At 43.9% G+C, this 20,186-nt stretch overlaps 1 protein-coding gene across 1 annotated transcript in view; it reads left to right on the top strand.

The window, feature by feature from the left end:
• Positions 1 to 17,628, top strand: part of LOC144772881 (coagulation factor XI-like) — an 86,713-nt gene extending 69,085 nt beyond the window's left edge. Inside the window, exons 9-11 of the mRNA XM_078657537.1 lie at positions 714 to 873; positions 14,854 to 14,966; positions 17,075 to 17,628. Coding sequence (XP_078513663.1) covers positions 714 to 873; positions 14,854 to 14,950 — 257 coding nt within the window. The 3' untranslated portion in view covers positions 14,951 to 14,966; positions 17,075 to 17,628. The remainder of the gene's footprint in view (positions 1 to 713; positions 874 to 14,853; positions 14,967 to 17,074) is intronic.
• The last annotated feature ends 2,558 nt before the right edge of the window (positions 17,629 to 20,186 follow it).

A 20,186-nucleotide genomic window follows, 5' to 3' on the forward strand; every position in this document is an offset into this window, starting at 1 on the left:
TGCTTACTTTGATGTTGTATTTATGTCAAAGGTGTGTGATTTCATTTCCGCTAACCCTTCTATTTAGTGAATTGGCGTCCATAAGCAGTAGGTTGGACCATTTATTATAATAATGTGTGTTTGATTTCAGAGCCTGAGCAGCCCACAATATCTCCCTGAAGCCTGTGACCTCACGAAGTCCACTGCTGTAGTAGTTTCACTTGGTCCTGCTTGCAGAGCCATAGTTGGAAGGACTGCTGAACCACAGAGGCAAACCCACAAGGTTGAGACCCAGTAGCCCATGCTTGGCCCACGAACACAGTCTGGCAGTTGCACTACTAAAACATGTCTCTAACAGCAAACACATGTACAGGTTGCCTTCATGCCACGTGTTCAATCCAAATTTCTAATTTGCTGGAAACTTAAATGCTGATGTAATTCATATAGCTGACCCGTGGATACTAATGTAGAAGAGACAATGATATTTACCTTCCTATTCAGAACCGAAATGTCCAGTGTTGAACCTTTCTTTGAAGTAGATGTACATTGGTAGAATTCCCTGATCTTGTTAAGGGTCCCACAAGCATCACGAGGGAAACAGGGGGTCATCTAAATTCAGCTTGTCAAGGAAACTGACCTCCCAGTAAACAATAATCCATCAGACTCCATTTGAATGCTTCTCTAGGAGTGTAAGTGTGCTGTCCTTCCATCAGCTGTCTTCTCTTCTCTTGCAGGATGCAGTGACCACATTTTTAAAGGATTGAACTTTTTAGGAAATGACCGTGGGGTGGTCAAGGCCGACTCGGACCAACAATGTAAACGGTTGTGCAAAGAAGATCCTTTATGCCAGTTTTTCACTTTTGTGGATGGCGCCTTCTCTAACGTAGCCCAACGGTAAATTCTTTCTTTAAGTAAAGTTTGAATGAACGTCTTATCACACTTGTATGCAACATCAAGCACTAGAATGAAATAATACATGAATATTTGTATTGCTTCTTGAGATGAGCATCAAGGAGCTCTAGGTGACTAATGTATTTTTTAATTTCAATGTATTGCTACTCAGATTATCAGCATTACATGGCTTCGATGTATTGTGCTATTGGTAGTGTTTCAAATAGTGCTCAGATCACCAGTGAGCTGGTTCTGTGCACTTACAAACAGTAATGTGTTAAAGGGGCCAGGACATGTGTACATGTGGTGGGTCAGTGTTGTATCCCTTTAACTATCGCTTGGAATTGGAATGCCTAGAAATGGTATGTTCTGTCTCCATGGTGCATCTGTTGTCCCGTCGGGATTCCTGCTTGATGACTCGACCGGACAACCGCTTCACCAGAGTGCTTCTGACTTCGTGGGTTTACCCTTGCACTCAAAATTCAATAAACATTTTTTTTCAACCAACTCCTTGCTTCATATTAATGTTGGAGATTCAACAGTTAGATACCTATAAGCAACTGTGACAGGAAGGTTCAGCTGAACTTCAAAGGCCTTGCGCCATGCAGAAATCCGGGGGCTCACCTGGAAGTTGTTAGCAGGTACAAAGGTTCTGTTTTCCACAGTAGCCTCAGTCTCTGTAACATAATGTCATTGCTGGGCCATGGATTCATCACTGATATTATTCATGGCAGCCAATGGCTTGATTACATTTATTTACAAGTGAGTTGGCCTACCTACTTAAACCCTGTGGAGATATTGAACATCCTGGTGTACTTGGAGCAAAGTGCAGAACACTGAACAACACTTCCTCCATTAGCCCTCAGGACGGGAAGTGGGTGGGATAGAAATCTGTTCCCGCTATTGAGAAAATGACAATCCATCCACCTTAAACTGATTTCTAATTAGAGCGAGGTCTCCATTTTAAGTGTCTCTGTTTAGTCAATTTAAGTGTGAATATGGCGTTCTTCTTTCCCTCTTTTGAGAAGATGGGGTCACACTAGTTGATCTTGCTCTGTTCGGCCGCTGTGCTCCCAGAGGAGTTGGAAGAGCACCTGTGTTCAGGTGGTCTCCGTCACTGCTGAGCACCTGTGTTCAGGTGGTCTCCGTCACTGCTGAGCACCTGTGTTCAGGTGGTCTCCGTCACTGCTGAGCACCTGTGTTCAGGTGGTCTCGGTCACTGCTGAGCACCTGTGCTCGGGTGATGTTAGACCCGGGATCCCTGGTTGGCTGAGGTAGGTACCTTAGGCCAAATAGGGACCCCCGTTTCCACATCAGGGAAAGGAAGGACACCGCCCCTGCTCACCCCCCTTGGTAGCTTGGCATGAGCAGCCAGGCTTATCTTCAAGGTCAATGTGTAAAGTATTTGCAACCGTGCTCACAGCAACCCAATGATGACACCACAAATGGACTCCACACGAGTTTTATAAAAATGAGTATACATTTTATATAAAAAGATATACGGTAAGACCACACAATATAAATCCAACATGTGCGTATTTGTAATATTCCTCCTGGTGAGTTGTTAGGCTAGCCAGCCCTTGTAAGTTCTTGCGATATTAATCAGCACTTCTAAACGTTCCACTGTAGTCCTAATACAATGTTATGCAGTTTGTAATGCGAGAATCAGGCATTTTGCTATGAAAAAATAATGCAATGCGAAATGTAACTATCAGGCACTTTGCAGTGTAGAAATAATGCAATGAGTAACGCAACAGCCAGGTACTTAGTTATGCAGAAATAATTTAATGCGTAATGCGCTAATCAGGTAGCTCGCTATGCAGGAATAATGCAATGTGTAATAAGCTAATCAGGTAGTTCGTTATGCAGAGATAATGCCATGCCTATTAGACGAATCAGGTAGTTTGTTATGCAGCAACGATGCAATGTGTAATACCACAATCAAGTACTCCATTATGCAGAAATAAGGTAATACGTAATACACTCCAGCACTGATCACAGTGCCTTATGCGGTCTCTCTGCCACTCGTGCTGACTCAGTCGGCCTCAGTCAACAGTTGCCCCCAACACTGGTACGTTGTAACAAAGTGCAGCTCCGGTACTGCCACTCCCTTGGCAAGTACAGGCAGCGATACGAGCCGAAGCAGAGTCTCGCGCTGCCGGAATGAGAGAAAGGCCTCGAGCGTTTGCCTCAAAGCCTGCATGCCACCCCAGGCATCGACACATGTTACCTGGGGGGTGCGATCTCTCTCCCTCTCCCTCCCTTGGAAGGTCCAAGGCTGCACAAAGCACACACGCAGCGTCGCTGAGAGTCACTTGGACTCTGGGTGTGCATGATAACAAGGCAATCCTCACGAAGGTCCAAGGCTGCACAAAGCACACACGCAGCATCGCTGAGAGTCACTTGGACTCTGGGTGTGCATGATAACAAGGCAATCCTCACGAAGGTCCAAGGCTGCACAAAGCGCACACGCAGCGTCGCTGAGACTCTCCTGGACACCTGTTTGTTCCTGAGTTTCCGCAACAGGGAGCCAGCTCAAGTCGGGCCCTTGGGGATATGTTACTACAGGGCACAGCAGAGTCCTTTCAAGCAGGGGAACACCGCACACAGCAAAGTCCCCTTGACCTTTCCTTGGTTAAAACCGCAAACTGCAGGCCGGCCCCAGAACACACAGCAAGGGTCAGTCCTTTCCTCCAGTCTCTTCAATTGTTTCTTGGCAAAGGTTCCTCTTGACCACAAAGTAGCTCTAGTCTTTTTCAATCTTGATCAAGCCATTCTCCAAAGTTCAGGGGATTTATACCCCTAAATGACTTTGAAGTCAGTTCCGGGTGCCTCCCCTTCCTTTGATTAGTGGGGGGTCTTGATTCTCAATCACTCAGCAGGAGATGGGACAGTTGTTTTATGGCAGCAACCCAGGCCTCTTTACCTCTAGGGGCTACTCCTCCCCCTACACTCCAGAAGCAGGTCAGCCTATTGCTGTCTCACCTCCTCCCCTGGGTCAAGACATTCCCCCAGATCCTATCGCTTTCAAATCCAGACAGTCAATCCACAACCAGACAGAAGCACAAACAAATGTTAAAGCCCAACAACCCAGCCAGTGTGGCTTCTAAACCAATAATGCAAAAACACCTTCATAAAAAGATGTTATTACATTGTGAGTTCAGGCACACTAAACTTCACCTCCATCTTAAGCCTTTGAGAAGATAGGCTGGAAAACATATTACACAGCCTCCCAATTCTGTCCTATGGGCAAGATGGCCTTTCCACCGTGAAAAAAGAAATGGAGATTATGTCACTGTCAGGACATGGTACCCACCTAAGTACATGTCCTACCTTTCACATGCACATCACCCTGCCCAGGGGATACACTGGACCTACCATAGTGGTGTCTCATGGGCATGGAAAGGGTAAGGTTTGGCAAGTGGGTGCACTTGTCAGAACAACATGGCAGTTTAACAAACTGCGCGCAGGTCCTGCAATGGCAGGCCGGAGTTCCCTCTTTAAGGCTACTTGTGTGGGTGGCACACTCAGTGCTGCCGGCCCACTAGTAGCATTTGCATTACCAGCCCTGGCACACATAGTGCACTTTAATAGGGACTTTACTAGCAAGGCAAACATACCAATCATGGACAACCATTACAATTACACTTTACACAGGGAGCACTTGCACTTTGACACTGATTAGCAGTGGCAAAGTGCCAAAAGCATCTAAGTTGGCAACACCATGTCAGGATAAATGTCTGGGGGAAAGCAAAAAGTTTGGGGTACTTTAGCCAAAAAAGACCTAGTCCTACAGGTAATCTGTCACTGCTGAGCACCTGTCCTTGGGTGATCTGTCACTGAGCACCTGTGCATGGGTGGTCTGTCACTGCTGGAACTTGTCTATGCTAAACCTCTGCCACTGTTTCACTACTGCTCAAAGCGGATCTCTGTGCCTATGCCTGTCTCCAGTGTGTCTTGCTTACTGTGGTGCCCCAGTCTCCAATGTATTTCTATCACTTCATCTGTGTACAGTGCAGAGATGTCTGTGCTGGGACAGATGTGTGTCTACAGTAAATCTGTGCCACTGCTATGATCCTCTCTACAGTGCACATGTCCCCATTGAGCTCCTGTCTACAATAGATCGCTGTCACTGCACATGTGTACAATGTATGTCTGAGCCCATTAAGCTCCTGTCTACAGTGTATCATTGTCACTGCACATAGATGCAATGTATCTGTTTTACCATGGAGCACCAGTCTATGGTGCACCTCTTCCACGGCTGGGACTGAGCGTCTACAGTGAATCGGTCAGTGGCAGCTGGTGACATTTGAAAGTGTTTGGGCGTAAAACAATTTTCGTACTTCCATGCAGTGAGCGAGCCTGAAGCACCTACGGGGTGTTCCGGTGGGGTTCTCCCCCAAAGAGAATTTTGAAGAGTGGGCAAAGGGTGCATTTTCAAGCAAACCAGAAAGTGTGTGGAACAGCTCAGTCAATACTACTGTTTAGAGTTGTGGGAGTTAAGAAACCTTATAGAAGTTTGACACTTATTGAGAATGCTCTGGGAATATGAAACTAAAATGAACAACAATTTACTGGTACCGCTGTAGCACAACTATTAATCGTACTGGATAGAACCACAAGCTAACATGTACAATACCATGATTGACAGGGTGATGAATTTATTTTGACCCTACAAATTACTAGAGGGAAAGAAAAGCAGGCGTGCGTAAACAACTTACAGCTGACTATCCCCACTTGCTCTTCGCCCATCAGGGTCATGGCTTCTTCCCTATCAGTTCTCCCTCCCTTTCATGTTTCTTCTACTACTCCTTTGCCCACTATCGCTCCATCAATCCCCCTTTCATCTCATCATTTCCCACTCACCTGGGCCTACCTGGATACAGAGGTGACCACCCAGTGTGTCAACTACAAATGACTGAGCGCGAAACGCATATCACTGTTTCAAATGAGTGACTGACCGAAGAATGAGTGACTAACTTAAGTCACAGGAGTTTTGGTCAGACTATGGTGGTGGTCGGCCTCTTTCCGGAGACGTAACCAATAACTTCTCTGAAGAGAATAAACCATGCTTAATGCTCAAGCATCCCCCGCTGCTTCACGTAGATCGAATGAGAGCTCCATGGCCGTACTCACTTGCTCAGTCCTCGTCCCTTTTTCCGTATAGAGTTATCCTTAATGATGCAACAGAATATACAGCCCTTCTATAGAAGAATCGAAAACCTACCTTGGGGTAGCACTGATAAACAGCCATAGTTGCTCCCCACATACTGTGTTTTGCCTGGCGACATTACATGGCAAGCATGTTTAAGAGCATTATGCTGTGCGCAACGGCATGTAGTCGGCAAGAATAATGGTGGACCAATGTCCCGATATTCACTGTGTGCAAGCATGAGAACTAGGTGATGAGTGTTTTATCTACAAAATGGACAATACATATATATGAACAAATTCAGCAGTTACAAATATATCAAATCATAATTCAGTAAACCACTAATTCTTAATGCGGTAGGAAGCACGCAGACCCTCAATCACTCCGTCAAACGCATTTCTTCAAACAACCCATACACCTGTTTAGAAATCAAACAGCAATTGAAACTAAACTAGCGCCACTTTAATTACAAAGCTTTCCACACTAGAAGAGTTATACAGTCACTTGCAAGTATATAAACTCTACCGGTATGATGGCCGATTACTTAATTTCACCAAGGGGAAGGAAGGGAGGGGGGGGGGGTCTGTAACACCAAGTCTTTCAATATCTCATCGAAAGTTGGCACAGAGTGACCGTCACCTAGCTAATGCGGCTGTTTTTTTTTCATGTTAGTTTTATATTGAGCAAACTCGACCCAAGGTTGACACTAGTTGCATTACAGACGGACACGTTCATTTTGTTAGGCAGAGGATGATTAGGTGATTTGCCAAGAGTCACTTTGAGTGACCCTGCCGAGACTCGTACCCCCACTTTGCGGTATGTTATGAATTCTTCTGCTGTGAGTGAGCCTGTGAGGGTGCCTGCCATCTGTGTATAGAGTAAGAGTGTCTCTGCTCCATAGACTCCCTGTATGCACTCAAGGGGCTGAGATGATGCCATGTGGAGCTCCTCTGCTCCAGGGGTTGCGTGTCGCAGGTGCCTTGCATGTTATTTACAGACCCTCATAAAGCAAGCAGGTACATGTTTGTGCCTCAACCAGCGGACTTCTCATTACAGCACTGAGCAGGCGCACTGCGCATCAGAGCATGGACCAGAGATGCAAGTACACTCACAGGCAGGTGTTTGGCACACCGATGCTGGCATGTTCAGACACACATACGGCGTTGCGAGTTCCCACACAACGCTGTAACTGGATGTTGTTAGCACTCAGTTAAAAGTTGCTTCTTTTTTATCAACTGTTTAAGGATGGAAGGTTGAGTCGACAGCGGATGTATTTAAATCTGTAACCTAAGATTACACACAGCAACCGGTGCATTGCCTTCAAGTCTATCTTAAGTGCGCATTCTGAATATGAAGTGCGAGGTATGCTGCAATGTGCCGCTTGCCACACGGAGGACAGTACAGGCTTGCCACGGTTTTATAAGGGATCTCCAGGGAGATTCATTGCCTTTCCTAAGTTTCACCCAGCCGCCCCAACTCGCCTCCAAACTTCACCATTAAACAGTTGCGGCTGGCAAAACGGGTGGGTGGATTCGTTCAGGAGGGGAGGGGAAGGGAAGTGGGATGGTAATATAAAATATATTTTTTTTAACCTTCCTTCAGTTCCACGACCGCATCACGCACCGCCGCCCGCCCCCAACCAGGCACTCTAGGCACTTCTGCTTTCTCGCAGTGAGAGAAGCAGAAACGGAAAATGGTAGTTTTACCATTTTATGTTTCTGCATTCTCGCACTACGAGAAAGTAGTGGGGCGACCGCCCCATGCCCCAAAGAAGGAGCCACCACTGGAATCTGTCACTGCTGAGCTCCAGTCTACAAGGTATCACTGCAGTTGCGCCTGTTTACAATGGATCTCTTAGCACTGAACTCCTCCCTACAGTGCCTATCTGCCACTGCACCTTTGTACAGTGTATCTGCAGCTGGTGAGCTCCTTCAGCAGTGTATTTCAGTCACTGCCCGACACGTGTTTACAGTGAATCTCTGGTAGGTCTGTGCTCCTGATTACACCCAATCTCTGTCACTGCTGAGGTTACAGTCTGCAGTGTATCTGTTTCTACTCTGACCTGTGCCTACACTGAATCACTGGCTCTACTGAGCTCCTGTCTACAGTGCACCTGTCGTTGGCTCTGCGGAGCTCCTGTCTACAGTGCACCTGTCGTTGATGTGCTCCAGCCTACAGTGTATCTCGGTCACTGCACCTGTTTCCAATGTATCTGTCACTTTCGTGCTTCACTTCGCAGTTCACTTTTGTTTTTACTGATGCATCAGTGCACAGTGCATCACTTTAAGCGCACCAGCATACAGGGTATCGCTGTCACTGGTGCAGACAGCCCACGGCATATGCCTGTCACTGCACCTGTGTACAGTGTAGATCTATCACTGCGGGGGGCCAGTCTACAACGGATTCTGTCACTGGAACTCCTGCCTAGAGTGAATCTCCTTAACTGTTTCTATTCTGCCACTTCATGCACTACACAGTGTTGAAGCAGCGTAGCACGTTGCCAATCACTGAAATGAGTGATTTGTAATAAAAGGATAAATGTGTTACCAATGTGAAGTATCACAGTAGCATAGTGACATTTCCTTCTGCGAACAGTTCACAAAGCTCTAAGTTTGCTGCAAGCTGCTCCTTCAACCTGTTCAATGCACTGAGGATGATTGGAGTGAGAGGAGGAAAGCAGAGTGCTGTGTGTGCATGAGCTTGCTGTGCCTCCATGAGCTTGCCCATCAGGTTAGTCTGAAGTTTTTTCAGAGTTTTCTATGACTAAGGGTTGTTTACAGCTGGTGGGAAAGCAACAAACACTCCTCCACAACTAAAACATCAATCAAAAAAAGTGAGCAAATGGAATATGAACCATATTTTGTATGACCAGTTAAATTGTGTGATAAAGTAGATCAGACATACATTAAAAAAACTTGATGTATTTATATTAAAAATAGAATGCTGGATATCAAGTACATAAATAATTCCTATTGAAAAATGCAAAATAAACAAATCCAGTAAAATTAAAGCACGTAAACCAGTAATCTAAATAAAAGCATAACTGGTTATGATTGCTCCTAATTTATTTTGTGTGTGTGTATATAATATTGGGTTTACATCTTCATCAATATTTATATTTAATTGTTCTCAAATTATAGGAATTTTTCATGTTTGTTTTTTTGTTGGGTATAAGAACTAAGTTGCATCTAGTACATTTCCTCATGAACTTTTCAGATAAATGAATGTTCACAAGTTGTGTAGGGTATTAGTGGCAATTGCAACCTAAAAATACAGTCCCCTGAAAATGAGAATTGTAGTAATAGCACATGCGCACAGCTAACTGAACTTCTTTTGGAATCCATTTTCTTTTTTTAATCATTTGCGCTGCGCATGTACACAGCAAACTGGGAGGTTTCTGGGCAACATTTTTAGAGTTGTGTGGTTTGTGCCATTTTGGATGTAGAGTGTGAGATGTTATGGCACATGCGTGAAATGTTGGGAGAGTGTTAGGAGTCACAGCTGGGCATACTTATTAGTTTGAATTCGTCATAGTTAATAACTTGTGTTTATATTGAAGGGAAATGCCAGGTTTTTATTGCTTCTGGAATTGGAGGTCGCCTGCCCCTTATGACGGAGATAATGGAGAGACTCTCAAAGGAAGATACAATATTTTTCTGTCTTTAGTTATATTTAAAAACCAGAAACAGCAGAACAGTGGACTCCCTAAATATGATGGTGGACAATATTGTGTCCATTGCCACCTACAGAGCTGGGAAAACAGTGCTTGCACTAAGCTAGACAAAAGCAATTGGTATTTACTTCAGATGAATGGCCATTGTCTAGCAAGCAATAGGTCAGGCACTGGCCGCCAGCCTTCTGGCAATTGTTTTGTTATGGTTTTGGCAAAACTTTGTTTTGGAATATGCCGAGCTCTTGTCAATGTAAAAAAAAAAAATGTGACTGGCAAAAACACGTTTTGGGTCTCACAAGATACAAATTATCATAGTACTATCTGGCGCTGAAGGAAACTACTTAATACGTTAATTAGTCTGGTATTGACTGAAGGAAGAGCTCAAGAAAACTAGGTCAAGAAAGAGGGAAGAAGGCAAGAGGGAGAGAGAGCAAGAGAATGAGGGCAAGAGAATAAGGGCAAGCGGGTAAAAGAGGATAAGAGGGCAAGAAAGGAAGAATGCATGAGAAGGAAAGGGTAAGAAAAAAGTATGATTGTTAAAAAGAAAGCATCACGATGGGAAGAAAGAGCAAGAGGGCCGGAAAGAATGATGGCAAGAACGAAGGCAACAAATGTGCAAGAAGGAAGGCAAAAAAGAAGGAAAAAAACAAGGAAATATGGAATGATAGCGTAAACGAAAGAAGGGAATGGAAGGTAAGAGTAGGAAATAATAGAAAAATGATGGAAAGAAGGAAAGAGGAGAGAAGGCAAGAGAAGGAAAACCGAGAAGAGGGCAAGAAGGAACAGGCAAAAAAGAAGTTAAATAGGAAGGAAAGAAAGGAGGAAAGAGTAGGAAGTAAAGATCTAGAGAAGAAAGAAAAAAGAATGAAGGAGTGTTTAGGAAAATAAAGGAAGGAAAGGGCAAGAAAGAAGGCAAAAAATAGGTATGGGAAAGAAGGAAGGCAAGAGGGAAAGCAAGGAGGAATGGAAGAAAGGAGAAAGGGGGAAAAGTAAGTGAAGGAAGGACAGCAAAGAAGAGAAGGAAAAAAGAAGGAATGGTGAGAGAAAAAAGCAAGAATGAAAGACAAAACAAAGGAAGAGGGGAAAAGTATGAAAGAGGGAAAGAGCAAAGGGGAGAGGAAGAAAGAGGAGGAAGAAGGTATGAAAGAAGGCAAGAATGAGAAGGAAAAAGCAGTAGAGAATAAATAAAAAAGGCAAGAATGAAATGGCTAGATGGGAAACGAAAAGGAAAGAAGGAAATGTGTCAAGAAAAGGAAGAAAAAGAAGGAACGGAAGGAAATCAAGAAAAAGAGGATCCAATATACAACAAGCATTGGCATAGCCAATAGGTCTCGCCTTTGGTAGGTGCAAGTCGTTTTGCTGTGTGAGGTTTTTATAAGTATTAATTTGCAAAGTGCCCTGTAAATAAGTACCTATCTGTTGTTGTAGTGCAGGTGATGCTGCAGTAAGGCAGTAGTAGGGGTGTTAGGTCATGGAAAGATATGAGGCCCTCTCCTGGGAAAAGGGGGCAGCTGGGGAGGCAGCTAGGTACATTTGAAATAATAAACAGAGTATGAAAGAAGGAAAAAACAGATGTAGTTCCCCTCTCCGCCCGGTGTCCCGGCAGATGCACCGGTGGCTATGCTGCCCAGGGCCCTAATCTACGCATTCCTACATCTGGCGTTCCTAAATGCAGTTGAGATGTGCATTTCATTTTGCAGCACTTAAACGACTAGTCAGAGGTAGTAAGCGCTACATAAAGACAATTACAATTCTGCTATTTGCAGACCTACACGATAATTTTTATTTACTACCAGGTTGAGACATGGGCGGACAGGCTTTTTAGAACTGCCGGTGCTCGGCACCGGTGGGATCCGGCCCACTTAGAGCCCTGCCTACCACTAGTTTCTCTGAAATTGGGTACTCTCCGTACCTGAGGCCTTTTTAGATCAGGTTATCCATGTCACTGGGGGGGGGGGATATCCTACTGAAGCACAGGTTTCGATTTCATAAACATATGAAATGTTTTAGTCCCAGGGTTCTAGTAAGGGGTACCAGCGCTAGCATTCCCTGAATGCTTTGAATAGTTCTTAACTGAAGTCCCCGGTCTCAAAATTGTCGACCACGATTGCATGGAGTCATCTGTCTGACACTTGCGTTTACTCAGAGCGGAAGTGCAAAACATCACACACACAAAACGAGAGTGCAAAACAGAAGTAGAAATTTGTGATAACACACAATTTTCCGACACGCAGAAGAGATTTTACAATGGTAAATTTAATGGGAGTGTTTAGTGCCAGGATTATTGGATGCTCTGTTTCATAATGTTTTGCTCTCTTGAAATTAGGTTTAGTCCTGGCTGCCTTTGCTACCAATCAATTCTTTTCGGGTGTGTTCATTCACAGAAGCAGCCTTCGACTACAACTCCCACAATACATTGTGTTTGAAGATGAAACTCCAGGTCTGAGTGTTTCTTAACTTGAACTGCGCCCTCAGGACAACAGGTGTATTTTTTGCGTAAGCCGGAAAAGCAAATTCACTATTCTATCTCCAGTCCTTGTATATTGGGGGAAGTGCAACTTTCCCTGAAACAGTCCAGGTGCCTTATTATAGCATCGCTCTTGGAATATCTGGGATAGAGCTAAAACTTCTCCATGTATTTTAAGACACGATTTTAAAGTATCCCATTACAATGGGAATGTGATCTCGTGGGCACAGTTTGAGCCCAAAAAAAGAAATAACATGGTGCGAACTGGAATATAGTATATCTAAAATAAGCAGTTGATTCAGCGAGAGATGGTCCCATAACTGTTAAGTGCCCCCATCACCTGTGACACGGACAGGGGAACATTTTTTTAAGCCAACAAAGTTGCATTCTGGGACTAGTAGTTTGTGTCTCTTGCTTCCGGCTAAGAGCTGGACTTGCTGACGGTGTCACACATGAAGTGGCCCCCTGGACAGCTGATTGGTGAGCCTATTTCGGGAATATCGCTGAAGGAGCAAGCACTTAATGTTCGTAGAAGCCCTCGCGGTGACTGAAGGACACGTAGGTGGTGACCACCAGCCCCGTGGTGGGGAGCCCCGTCAACCTTGCTGACCAGCACGTAGTCTCCCTCGTGGGCAACGAGGTGCACCTGCTCGTTGGCGGTCACCGTCAGCTCCTTGTCGGTCCTGACCTGGAAGTCGTACAGGACAGTGAAGACCCGTCTCTTGGGGCTGTTGCCTGGCTCCGGAGGCGTAGGTGGCCGTGGCCGTGAGTGCAGCAATATCTGGTCCCACAGGCAGTCCAGAAAGTACATATGCTTTCTCACAACTCTCCATTGCCGGGGGGTGGGCTAGGCGCACCCGAGGGCGCCTTCTAGGGTCCAAGGTTGGCAGATCCCCGAGCGAGTGGCACCAGGGTGGGCATGGGGGTAATCTAGGCATCGTGGCCAGAGCTTTCGGGGAGTGTGCTTGGAATGCAAAGGGTGTGTTTCCTTTTCACTCAGTCAAGGTACGCTTTGATTTTATTTTCCAACTCCCGGGTTGAGAAACGAAACTAGCAGATCTAGTCAAACGTGTGTGACCTCGCGGTACCTGTAACCACAGCATGCATTCTAATGACTTTATATAGCAGGAGCTGCTGGTGTGCGTGCGCAGTTGAGAGCAGCAGCATATGTTTCCAATTATCGCACCCGTGTCTGGGCATGATAATTGGAAACATATATGCTGCTGCTGCTGCACGTAACCGCAAGCATTAAGCCGTGAGCATTAACATGGGTGGGACAAAGAGCCTTTGGCCAATTGCGTGCTGTCTTTGTTAAAAAGATACACACAAAGGGCAGTAGCAAAACTAAAAGCACATGTGTGATTTCTGAAAGCCCTTACTTAGTCGAGAGCAGCGCATGAGCGCTGCTCGAGGCTAGACCTAAAAACTACCGAACAGTTTGAAATGGACACAATCTGGTATGCTGTGAAACAGCAGCAGTCAAAAACACAAACCACTCCCAAAGGAATTTACAACCGCATTGGCAGGAGATGGGATATGATTAAACTGGAAAGTGCACCAGAAGCATCCTGCTATCACACTGGGTTCTAAATAGAAAGGCAATGCTAAAGAAATTATAAGGTAAAAACAATCACTGGTCCTGAAAGGGACTGGCTTGTGTGCGGATGTGCTCCTCGTAAGAGCAAAATGCAGTCACTCAAAAGTAAAGTGAACCTGTGGTTTAAGTAGGCTGACCCGCTGACCCATGCTAAATGCTGTATTGGGCAGAAGCAAAAATTGAAATGACACAATGACTGACGAATGGCGGAAGATTGGTAGCTAAAAGCCCCAATATGTAAGTATTGTATACATATTTAAGAAAAATCAAAAGGTCTTGGTTAACGGCAGACCTAAAAATAGGATCAAGTTTAAATCCGTTCCTGTCATGAAACAAAGCATGCAAATTGAACTCAAACAGCCTTTCAAAGGGAAAATACCACATAATTCTCCCTTTTCAAAAGATTTCACCTTGAAAATTTGTCAGAATTTCTAATTGTCTTCTCCTTGTGATCCATGATGCCAGCAACACATTAAAACTTCCAAAGAAAGAAATTGCACTTCCCGCTGGATAAGAGAAACCAAGCTTCACAGAGAAATCTGACCATAGTAGCTATATTCAACTGCCATTTCTCTTTAAAATAATTTACTGGAGGTCTGATTAAAAATTTGAGAATTATGCTTATTTTTGATCAGTTCGCAAAAAGATGGTTTGCAACATTACATTTTTCAATATCAGTTTTTCAACATTTATTTTTGGGAATTTGTGTGTTTTGCATATTGTCTTTTATGACTTGAAGTCGAAGCTCAAACGTCTAAGTCCTAAATCGATGCAAGTCCTAAAACTAACTCAAATACTCTGCGCCTGTTCAACAATAACACCAGTAAATAACCCCATCAAGGCCTCATTTCACCCAATGAATTGAGTAAGAAATTTTCGCTCCTGTTTTAGCAGTTGTAATTATTTTGCGTTGTGTGCAAATAGAGCAACGTAGTAGTCAAATGACGTTCTACATGTACAAATATGGCAAATTATCTGCTATAACCTAGTGACAATCCAGTGTAAAACATAATTATGTCATGGATTTTTAGAGCCCAAAATGGACATTATTGATTAAGTTGCAAATCTGATAAACGTATTTTTTTTCACTGCAGGAAGGACTGTCACATGAAGAGCGTGATTGCGCTCCCGAAACCTCCTCTGATAGTATACGTAAAAGACGCGGTGGCTGGATTTTCGAGAATACCATAGGAGGATTCCATTACAGGTAAACCAGACATGACCTGGTATGACAAAGCAAACTTGGTCCATCAGGATGTAAACTCACTTTCTAAGGTTCTAGCCCACAGGGCCAAGACCACTTCCAGGTAGCTGTCATGAGATTTATTTGATTTATTTGATTTCTTTATTTTGTTATTGTTAATAATGGCGTTTTACTTGTAGATTGGGTAGTAGAGGGTGACACAAATACCTGCAGAGCCTGCAATCCATTTACACATATCCCTAAATTTAACATTGTAGGGAAGAAAGTAATTTTAATAGTTAATAGAACAAATGTCAGTATATCGTGTGGAATTAAGTTTGAGTACAGTAGGAAGGGAGAGACCGATTAGGAAAAGCAACAGGCGGTAGTGAGGGGCAGGAGGAAATATTAATTTATGAGGGAGTGGAGACAGGGTGGAAGACAACAGGTGAGTACAGTGGGAGCAAAACAGTTAGACAATTTGGTAACGGGTGATAAGGTGGGTTTGCGGTTGTCCCCTGAAATGACTATCTTGAGTTTATGTGCGGAGACCCAAAGGCAAATAACAAAGGGATCCCTTTTTTCTAGTTTTTAATAGCAGCTAGGACTAACTGAATAGTCCCCCTGCTAAACCTTGTCCTATGGTAATCGTGTCAAAGTAGTCAATATTTGGAGTCATACCCCACAAAGTAACACATTTACAAATCTAACATAGTTTAGACCATTCTAAGCAATTCTATGACCTTTTGTAGTGCAACTTTCAGCAAAAATGAGGTGGAGAAAGGTTTTGCAGTTTATATTATTTATTATAAAAAAGTTTAGTCTGCTTATTTGTCACAATATTATTAAAATCAAACATACAATTTATTAAAGCATAACATTACATATTTCAACACATTTAAAAAAAAAAAACTTTTTATATAAAACAAGAAAGTGTTGACGCACCGTTTGTCACCTTCAGGACAATGGTTTCTTTTATTAAAAACAATCTTAATTGGAGTATCTTTGAATGATGCTGTAATCTTCTGTCTCTAGTCTCTTTTCAGTTAATGGGCTTTTTATTATGCTGGTATCTATTCCTCCAGTGTGAAACTTGGTTTCTGGTCAGTTCTGGAGGACTCAGGTGCTGTGATATATTATTCTCCAGATTCTTGGGCGAACGGTCATCCACGACCATCCTCCAAGAGTTGCAGTGAACCCTTGATGGAGGACGGTCGTGGAAAAGAATCCCAGGATAACACAACAATCCTGAAAATTAAAAATCAGGCAAGCATTGGATGTTGTCAAATCACAAATAAGAAGACTGACATCAATGCATTTAAGTAATTAATCCAATGGTACAATGACTGTTCGTCCAACCTATAATTTTTGTGTATATATTATATTTTGTGTATTTACTTGAATCTACCTATGACATGTATATATTTTTTACCAAATTATGTTGTGATACATAGCAAACACATTACGATGACCAAACCTGTATCGTCAATGAATGTTTAAAAACTATATCTTAAAGAAAAATAAAAATATTTTTTGAATTAAATATCATCTTAAATGATCTGTTCCTTCTTAACTTTACTGTGTATCCTTAGTAGTAATCCTTGTTGTCAGTAACCATTGTTGTCAGTCCACTCCATTTCAAACCCTTGTTCCTAAATATTCGTCTTTTCAAACAATGCCCCGGTCAATCTACATTGTCTTCATGCTAAATGTTATCCTAGACCAGCTATTTACTTTGGAGTGCATATAGCCTTAAATCAAGATAAATAGTCTTCAATTTGAAACGTTAAAATTATAACATTTAAAATGAACATTTTTAACCACAGACCTCCCTGCACAGGCTTTCAGAGCTCCACTGGCTGTGTATCTGAACTCAGTTAAAAATGTTTATGTAGATGCATGTAATGCAGATATTCTGAAAACTGGGCTTGGATCTGGCCTTCGTTAGGCAACTGGTTTAAGACGTTGTGCATATTTGGCGGGCTCTGAGCTTTAGAATCCACATTCCCCTGTTAATAACCCATCTTATCTGACTTACTAAAATGGTGACAAGGTTTCTGAGCTGATGTTCTTTTGAGAATTCTATTTTTTCTTCTACTCAGAGCTGACTTGTTCTAATTTTCATTTGACAGGTTGATGAACCCCATCCCGGAGAGCTCCTGCTGGGGTCAGAAGGAAAGGCTGATGATGATTGTTCCAGCCAATAACGTGATCACAATCCACATCTGATATTCAGAGGTGTTTTGGGTGCCGATTGGTGGATCCTTTCTTTCTGTAAAAATAAATACTTTTTACATTAAAAAAAATAAACCCAGTAAAAAGCAAATCTTTGAATTTAAAAAAAGTAGAATTTTACCCAGGTCCGCCCAGCTCATTTTTTTATCTGCAAATGTTGAAACCAGAATGTATCCCATTTTTAGCAGGTTTTCTGAAATCCTCATTGAAATCTACAAATTGTATGGAGAAATAACAAACCCCTAATACCAGTTGGCACCCCATTAATTATCTATGAAGTTGCATGCCCGGTAACCGGTCGTCAACTTTTCCGCTCTTTTTTTGATGTGTGTATATATTTCTCTGTTTTTATTGGATTGATTATTACTGTTTTACTGTCATGAAATGTAGGTTTTAAAAATAAAATGTACATGGATTTGGGCACATTTTATGGTTTTATTCTTAAACCGAATAAAGTGTTTTTTGATTGAATTGGCTGGTCTTTTTTTTTTATTTTATTTATTCGTTGCTTCTTGTGTATGTTTAGTTTGTCTGTAAAGCATGAGTTGCAGAACCTGATTGCTTCTAGGTACTATTGGATGAGTGCACTGGTTACAAATATTTTGCAGCATGGACGTTGTTTAGATTCACATACTGTGCATATTCCGCCATCCAGTGGTTGCAGTCGGAAAGCGCTTTACTTTTTTTTTTCTTCTCTTGGATGGTTGTGAGACCTGATCCCTGTGGTCAGGCACCAACACCCCCTTGTGTGTGTGTGTGTGCAAGCTCTCAGATTATTTTTTCAACCATAGAGATCGAGGTGCACTGAATAAGTCTGGGAAAACAGTAGCAGACACAGGCAAGAAGGAAAACCCACCAGAAACTCCGGAGAGAGGTGGTACCAAGGAAGGTTGCATGAGGAGAGAAATCTTCAAGCAGAAAAGCCCTTTTTTGGCATTGCTCACTTGGGGGCAGACTTACAAGCCCCCTGCGCCACTTTTGCGTCACTTTTAACGTGGGAAAAGTGACACAAAAGTGATGCAAGGGGCTTGTAAATCTGCTCCTTGGTTCCTCATGCACCATAGCAAGTAATTTTTTCCCAGGCAGAATACAGTCTCCAGGTATTTAGGGGAAGGTTTCTGTGAGGAGCTGATGCTTCATTCGAAAACATGGAAAGATTTTGCTCCTTTATATTTTATATATTATCAAAGCACAGATGAAATGCCCCAGGTGCTAGCAAGAAAACTTGAAAAAAAGAACCACTGCCTCTTTTTTCATTACAAGGTTGGAAGAATCCAACACCTCTACCATGCGGCGCCTAAGGCAATTTATCAATGTGCTGTTCATATACTACTTGTGCGTTCTTTAAGTTATTTAAAACATATTTTCAAAGCTTTGTACTACCTTAAAACACAAAACCTCTACCATGCTGCGCCTCTGGCAATATATCCATGTACTGTTTATACACTGTTTTTTCATTTATTTCAAACCTACTTTCATAGTTGTTGTGCTACGTTTGAAACGCACAACAGTGCCTCTTCCAAAAAGCAGAGCGCACAACAATTCTAGGAACAAATTATTTCCAAATCTTTCCTGTGCATAACCTGGCTAGGGCTCAAATATGTGCGCTAGGTTTACTTTTACAGGGGGTAAACGAAATAAAGAAACAGTTTTTTCCTTTACTTGAGGCGGGATTTAACAGATACGTTGAACAATATTCAGGCCTACACTGGAGGGTTAACTCCCCAAAAAGTTTTCCCATATCCTCATAGAAAACATGCAATAAGCCATCAGATATTCTTAGGATTCACGACACCTTGTGTTCATCGCAAACAGTAAATATCTGGGCACAACACTTCTAACATGGCACCAGATTCAGCTCAGGTCTGCAAGGGGGGCTTGGGGGGAGGGCAGCCGACCGTAGGGAGGTCCCTCCCTGGGCTGTTTGGGAGGGCGGAGGGGGTGGGGGGGGGCCTGCTGAACGCGGCCATTTCAATTTTGGGCTGGTTTTTAGTAGGTTTTTTGGAGCCCAAGCATAAATTCATTGGGCTCCCACTCCCAGCCACCATTTTAGGTTTGGTGACCTGGTGGCTGGGAGGTTTAGGTGGAAATTGTTTGTGTGAGGTGATTTACTGGTGTTATTCGAGTTTGTTATTTTGGTAGTGCTTTAAGTCTGCCTTACTTGTTCCGATGGAGGATCACAGAGTTCTTGAAGCGTTGCGTCTTCTTTCGGAAGCCGGGAGAATGGATTTAGTAGTCTGCGGGGGGCGGCGCGCCCACCGCGCCAAGCCTCTGCCAGTGTTGCGGCTGCAGTGGCCGCCTGTTCATCGCCCAAGAAGCGGCGGGAGTCTCAGGTGAGTGAGAGGGGCCGGTCCCGTGCTAGGAAACTGGCCCCGTCGAAGGTGGTGCGTGTTGAGGGCGGGGACGCTCTTACCGCCTCTGGTGAGCCTTCGCGTGTGGGGGGGTTGGTTGCAGGCTCGGTTACTGCTGCAGCGCGATCATCGGAGGAGGCCCAGGTCTGGGAACAGCTGGGTGAGTTTGGGGCCTCCTCGGGCTCAAGTGGTGTGCGCAGAAGCCGGAGAGGGAGCAAGAAGCGCTCCTCTTCGCTTACTGCCTTGGAGCGCCAAACGGTTGTGGGGGGGAAGGCGTTCCTTTGCACATGGCGCGTAGAGGCTCTGTGCAGCTGGGTGAGGGGCAGGGCAGTTGGGTAGCGGGAGGGGAGCCGGGGGCTGCAGTTTTTGATGCTTCAGGGTCGTTTGTGAGGTGTGAGCAGGCAGGGGGCATCCAGCTTAACTGGGCTTGAGCAAGGGAGAGTGTGAGGCGGCACCCTCTAATTTTCGTGCAGCTCGAGTGGGGGCTGCTGTGGATTTTAGAGGTGAGCAGGAATTGGAGGTGCAGGCATTAAGCAGTCTCTTATTGTGTTATACCCCAGGTCAGTAAAGGGAGATGTTTTTTTCTGTGACAGGCAGTTCAAAAGGTGATGGTGAGTGGGCGCAGGTGGGGGATGGGAGTTCGGTTTTGGGTGGTTTT

Source organism: Lissotriton helveticus, chromosome 1_1, assembly GCF_964261635.1.
Source record: "Lissotriton helveticus chromosome 1_1, aLisHel1.1, whole genome shotgun sequence".
NCBI classification, from domain to species: domain Eukaryota; kingdom Metazoa; phylum Chordata; class Amphibia; order Caudata; family Salamandridae; genus Lissotriton; species Lissotriton helveticus.